General features: G+C 48.8%; 1 protein-coding gene across 2 annotated transcripts in view; it reads right to left on the minus strand.

Annotated features, from left to right (window-relative positions):
• The window catches only part of PTCHD4 (patched domain containing 4), an 89,294-nt gene extending 85,761 nt beyond the window's left edge, over positions 1-3,533 (minus strand). The window contains exon 1 of one of the 2 annotated variants that reach the window (XM_035560130.1): positions 3,108-3,533. In XM_035560130.1, coding sequence (XP_035416023.1) covers positions 3,108-3,533 — 426 coding nt within the window. Of the gene's footprint in view, positions 1-2,933 lie in introns of both variants that reach the window. The other variant, XM_035560129.1, reaches the window with a different exon arrangement.
• Between the last annotated feature and the right edge of the window lie 2,467 nt (positions 3,534-6,000).

The following is a 6,000-nucleotide window of genomic DNA, read 5'->3' on the forward strand; positions in this document are numbered from 1 at the left end:
CCAGAGCAGTTTGATGAAATCTGGCGTATAGAGAAGGAAAAAAGTACAAGAGGTTTTGCAGGTCCCAGACAGAGCAGGAGAGGGGCTGGAACAGCTCAAGATTTTCACTGTGGTTCCTAAACAAGCCCAGGTTGACACTTGCCCCATGTCAGATGCAGACTAACCACACAGATGGTATAGCTTCGTGGTTTGTAAACCCACAGGATCATTCTTAGAAGAATTTTATTCAATCTGAGGTTGTTCTTAAAAGAACAAGACAAAAAAATCTAATAGTATTAACCAAAAAGTGAGGAAACCCTAGAAGACCCTGTTGGGTCCTTATGGCTTACAGGGAAGTTTAGCTGAGATAGCTCCCAAGGATATGGACTGGTCAGTGTGATGAACCAGGTAAGGGCAGGCAGACTTGGCTCTCTGGTTTGCATTCCCATTAGGTCTGGCCACAACTCATGTCATGACTCAAGTAAAAAGAAATTAGAAACCTCATGGCTACAGCCACCAGGGTTGTTGCCTTTGCTGGACATCCAGACACTGATCTACCTTAGTGGGTGTAGCATCCAAGGTGTTCATGGTTAGACAACCCTGGAGCAAGTGGCACAGGCCTAGGTTTCCGCAGTCTTCTCTCAGAGGTGCAGAGACGGGGGGGCAGTAAATAAATCCAGGAGCCTGGATTAAACCGGGATTTTGGCCATGGCTTGAAGGAGACCAAGAAATGTTTCCCCTCAACTTCCTAACCCTGTATCTTCATAGATGGGGCACTGAGATGACAGAATGGGGGCTCACCTGGTTAATTAATCTATGCAAAACAGTAATTTATCCCCAGCAGCTGGAGTCAAAGAGACCAGCAAAGATGAATCTCTGAGGACATGGGGTAGCTGAAGGCCAGCCCAGGTTCAGGGCTGACCACGATGCCACAAACGAGTCCTTGCTGTACCAGAGAAAGAAAACCCCTTGCAAAGTGTGTGTCTCTTTCCCAGCAGCATCAGGGACTCTGCCTTTCCACAGACACAGGTTGTATTTTTTAGTTTTTCTCTAAAGTGTACCCACAGATTTTGGTGGTTTACCTTCCTTTACTGAGAGGTGGGTAGGAAGCTCCCAGCTTTGTCCCACTTTAAAGCTAGATACTTAAGGACATCTACTCCTTACACAACAACTAGTTGCAGGATTGGAGGTGCCATGCTTTGGGAAAACATTTGTCCATGTGAATTATCTGCCAATCACTCTTATATTCCATTAAATCTCTAATTCATGCCACTTTTTTTTTTTTTGAACTTTGTTTTTATCTTTAAAAAAGGATGAGCTGTAGGCACACTCTTGGTAAAAAACACATCGCAAGTGACCCAACCTAGTTGTGACAGGCTCAATTAGGGTTACTCTACATGAGGAAATTAATCTGGATTAAGAGTAGAATAACTATTTCTGTACGAGGCTGGGTGATAGCAATATTAATCCAGATTATTCATGTCTCCACCAAATTAGCTTTATCTCAACTTTAAAAATAAATAAAAAAATGGAAAGAAGGCACATTTATTTCATAATAGCAGAATTTTCTTCATAATGAACTAAACGACAAAATTATTCAGGGGTATTTAATCCAGAGTAACTCGGTGTTTCTAGCACACCTTGCACTCAGGACTTTCTGACAGCAGCAAGGACACCTTTCCATTTCCACATGCTCAAACAGCCACAACTCTGCACAAAGCAATTACTGTAACATGTCCAGCAGTGGGACCAAATCCCATGTGTCCCAACCAGCCCTTTTACTGAAGGAAAAAGACCAATAAAATCAATCTGTATTTCTGGTTTAGTTTTTGGGGCAGGGACTGACTTAACTTTTTTTGGTTTTCCTTTCCCTTTTTTTTCCTTTTCTTTTTTTTTTCCTAGTAAACAAACAGTAAGAAACAAATGATAACTTCAGGATGTGGATGGTACTTGCAAGAGCACTATCTCCTCCATCCTTGAGGGGCTACGGTAAGGACCATGTCTTCTTCCCTACGTCCTGAGCATGAGTATCTAGCAACTTAAGGATTTTGTTAAACTCTGTTAAGCAAATCCTGCGATGGTTGGGGGAGCATGCAGATATGCTGTAATTTGCAGAAATTTCCTCCACCATCCACCTGCAAACTTTACACCTTACTTGCTCATAGCAGGTTAGTGAGCCCGATTGCTCCCCGTCAGAAGGAAAGAGGTGCTCGTGTGCAAGGGGAATATTCCTGAGATAGTTGTGCTGAATTATTTATTATTTTAGGACTGAAGGACTGAAACTTCTTTCACCTTTTACCTCATTTCGCCTCTGCTGGAAGCCTCTAGCTGATGGGATCTGTCCCAAAACTCCAGCGCATCCATCAGCACCAGATCTGATTATTTTCACACAGAGAGAAAAAATTCCACCTCCCTTCCCCTTCTTTGCATGCAGGTAAAGAAACAGAAAAAGAAGGCAGGACACCTGGAACCTCTCCTGGCTCAAACCTCCTGCTGCTCCTACGGCACTCGCAGAGGCAGGGAGACACAGGAGCTTGCTGTGCCATTGAGGAAAACCTTTTTTTCTGGCCATATTAAAGATAAATTACCCTGCCACGACAGTGAGGCTGGAATAGGTGACAGTGATCCCCCCCTAAGCCCCCCATCCCCAAGTTCACGACCTCCTGTACCTTTTCCTGATACATTAATCCCTCAAGGCATTGCAAGGTCTCTCCCGGTCCCGAGGCTGTTCTCCACTCCCTGCTGCTCCTGGTTCCTTAGCGTACTGTGTCCCCCACCCTCCCTCCTCGTACAGAACAATAGCAAGGTACCAGTTTCCGCTGCTTCCCGAGGAAAGCCCAGATCACACATATTTAGAGAGAAAGAGATAGATACGATTATATTTCTCCTGCTGTTTAGGACAAGAAATGAAGTGCTGCCTCTTTAATTGGCAAAAGCATGCAGTAAGAGCATACCTTTAATTTAGTGTTGGGATAGCTCACTTGCACCCTGGCTGTTGTCTTATTGGAGAGGGCAGCCTGCCTCAGATCCTCTAGCACTGAAATAATATCATCCAGCACGCATTTCTTATCCTGATTTCTCAATACACACAGATGGGAAAAAGTATAATTATAGCCTTTGTAGTTCACCTTCATTTCCAGCACGGCTCGGTGGATCTGCAGGATCACATCAGCCTGATGCAAAATATTGCCTCCGGGTTTGGAGAGGAGAATCACCCTGCCATACCTCCCCGGGGTGTGCAAGTCCGAATACAGCTGGCTTTTGGATTGATCGAGGGAGAAAAGGCTGCTGGCTAAGCTCCTCTCGATCTTGGCCAGGCTGTGGCTGGGGGCTACCAGGCTCTCCAGGTCAGTGTCAGGCTGGAAGCGGTTGAGCAGGCTGAAGCCGAAGATGATGGTCAGGACTGCGGGCACAGTGAGGAAAAACACCGGATGCCTGCTCACGAATAAGCCCAGCTTGTAGAAAAACGACTGGAGCCCTCTGTGTATCACCTGCCGCAGCATCCTCCACCAGATCCAGCCTGCAGATGCTCCTGGCCGTCTTAGAAAGCACATGTGACATGTGTAGCTCCTTACCCCTTCCTGTCAGTTTCCCTTTCTCTCTCCCTCTCTCGCTCTACTACTCCTTTAAAAGACTGCAGCAAGTTGCAGCAAGACAGCCAAATATTGATCAATGGTGTGTGTGTGTGTGTGTGTGGTGTGTGTGTGTCGGGGTGGAAGGGACCGGGCAGAGAAGGGGGGGTGGGGGGGGGGGGTGGGGGGGAGTCTTTGCCTTTTTATTTTCCTCGCTTTTCTTTTCCTTGCTTTTTTTTTTTTTTCTTTTCCTTCGCTCTCTTTTTCTCTTCCTCCCTCCCCCCGATCGAGTAGCATCCCCCTCCACCACCACCCTTTCCCGGGTGCCCCCCTTTCCCCTCCGAGGCTCGGGCATTGCACCGGGAGCGCTGCCGGCTCTGCAGTGCCCGCTCCGCGCAGCCCCGCTTCTCCGGGCGGTGAAGCCAGAGCCGGCTGCGGACCCCCCCTCCCCGAAACCCCCCCGGCTCCAAAACACCGCTTTGCACCCCTCTTTCCTCCCCCCCCACACACACATGCGTGGGGAATTTGCCGGGGCGAGAGGATGATGCTGCATTTTAACATCCCCCTACCCCACCGTGCCCCCCCACGTCCCTATACCCCCCCCCCCCCCCCCCATCCCCGGGTCCCCCTGCTCCCCTCCGGCTGCCGGAGGAGGGCTTTGCCCGGACACTTTCCGAAGCTCTTTCCACGGCAGCAGCCACGCTGCGCTCCCTGTGTCCCGGTCCCAAGGCTGCTGCATCCCCCCCCGGCCACCAGCACCCCCCCCCCCCCCCCGAGGTATCCAGCCCTACCCCAGCCTCCCCCTGGGCTCTGGGAGGGGACACACGAACTGCTCCAGGCAAAGCCCCCCAGCCCAAATTTGCCCCCATTCCTTTTTCCCTAGTTTGCAGCCCGAGGTCACCCAGGAGAAGCTGCCCCACGCTGCTACGAGGGAAAAAGTGGCTCCGGGAGATGCTTGGGGCAAAGGGGAGAAGCTGCCCCGGTGCTCCCTTCTGCAGCCCTTCTGCCTGGCATCTCTGCCCCCACAGCAAGCAGCTTCATGAGCAGTGACCCAGCAGAGGTAGGACAGAGTCCTGACCCCCTCCAGCTGGGAAAAAAAAGGAGGTTTTCCAAGCAAAGCCACCGGCAGTCCATTACATAAGAGCAGAGTAATTCTGCAGCTCCCAGGGCTGAGGGAGAGCAGCAGAGAAATGCATGCATTTGCAGCAGGAGGGCTGCCCACCAACTCTCCAGGCAGGAAGCTCTGCTCCTCCAGGAGCTTCGTTCAGGACTGCTTGGGACAGCAGATCCATCCCTGGCAGTCCTGACAGCCCCTTGCAGGCAAGGCAGGATTTGCCTTGCAGGAGGCTTATATTTAAATCATAAGTCTAAGTCATAGGAATATAATTAAAACCAACCCCCCAGAATTGGATCTCTGCTTGGTGTATCCCCACCATCAAATTCCTGCTATACTTTAGCTAGTTTTGTCAAACAGTAATTGGATTGTTTTTGGGATGGGACCAAGAACACTGTGCAAAGCCTGAGAGAGCAAGGTTCTGCTGTAATAAACCCTTCCTGAAACAAGGAGAGGGAGAGTGGAAACTGGGGAGCTTGAGACTCTCAGCACACTCTGCCCAAGATGAGCAGCAGGCTGTGCTCAGCTTGAGGTAATTGTCAGTGTTTTGGAGAAAACCCATTTATTTCATCAATCCCTTCCACGCTGACCCCCTTACACCCCACACTTCTGTGTGGATGGACATGACATATGCAGGAGCACCCCATCTTTGAGGGCTTTGTAGGGCTTGTATTCAGTCACAGAGCCAGTGATTCATTCAAACTGGAAGCCTGAGGTCCTGTAGAGGTGTGGAAAGATGAACATCTCCTAAGTGATGCAATAGGTAGTCCGGAAGTATTGGTTTAGTAACCTACCTCACTAAAATCTGTGGTTAGATTCACAGCTGCTTTGGTAAAACTGGCTTATTTAAAAAAAATATTTTAATGGTTGCTGCAAGCACATCACGCCTTTCAAATTCAGGCTGTTTTTATTTAGTGGCCTAGATACTGATGATCTGGAGGTGCTTGCAAATGTGGGCTGGTGTTCTTACAGAGAGCAAGAAGGACCAGTTGAAGGTGGGAAATACCATACAAAAGACCCTATCAGCCTCCCATTTGCTCAGCTTAAAGCATTCCCCAGGATGGAAATCTGCCTCAACAACCCTAGGAAATGCTAAGCTCCATTGGTACAAATTACAGCTCTTTGTCTATTTTATGATGCACTTATGCCAATGGTTGAGTGCTCCCAGTGAATAAAGTCTAAATGTAAAGGCTTTATTGAGCCTTTGTACTTACACACATGAGCGAGACCTTGAGTGGGAAGTCAGAACCTGATTCCTCATTGCTAGACAGGCGGGCTTATAACAGCCTTTGACAAAGTATGTCATAATATCTAACTGTGGAGTGCTACTGGCAG

Source organism: Cygnus atratus, chromosome 3 (genome assembly GCF_013377495.2).
Source record: "Cygnus atratus isolate AKBS03 ecotype Queensland, Australia chromosome 3, CAtr_DNAZoo_HiC_assembly, whole genome shotgun sequence".
Taxonomy (NCBI): Eukaryota; Metazoa; Chordata; class Aves; order Anseriformes; family Anatidae; genus Cygnus; species Cygnus atratus.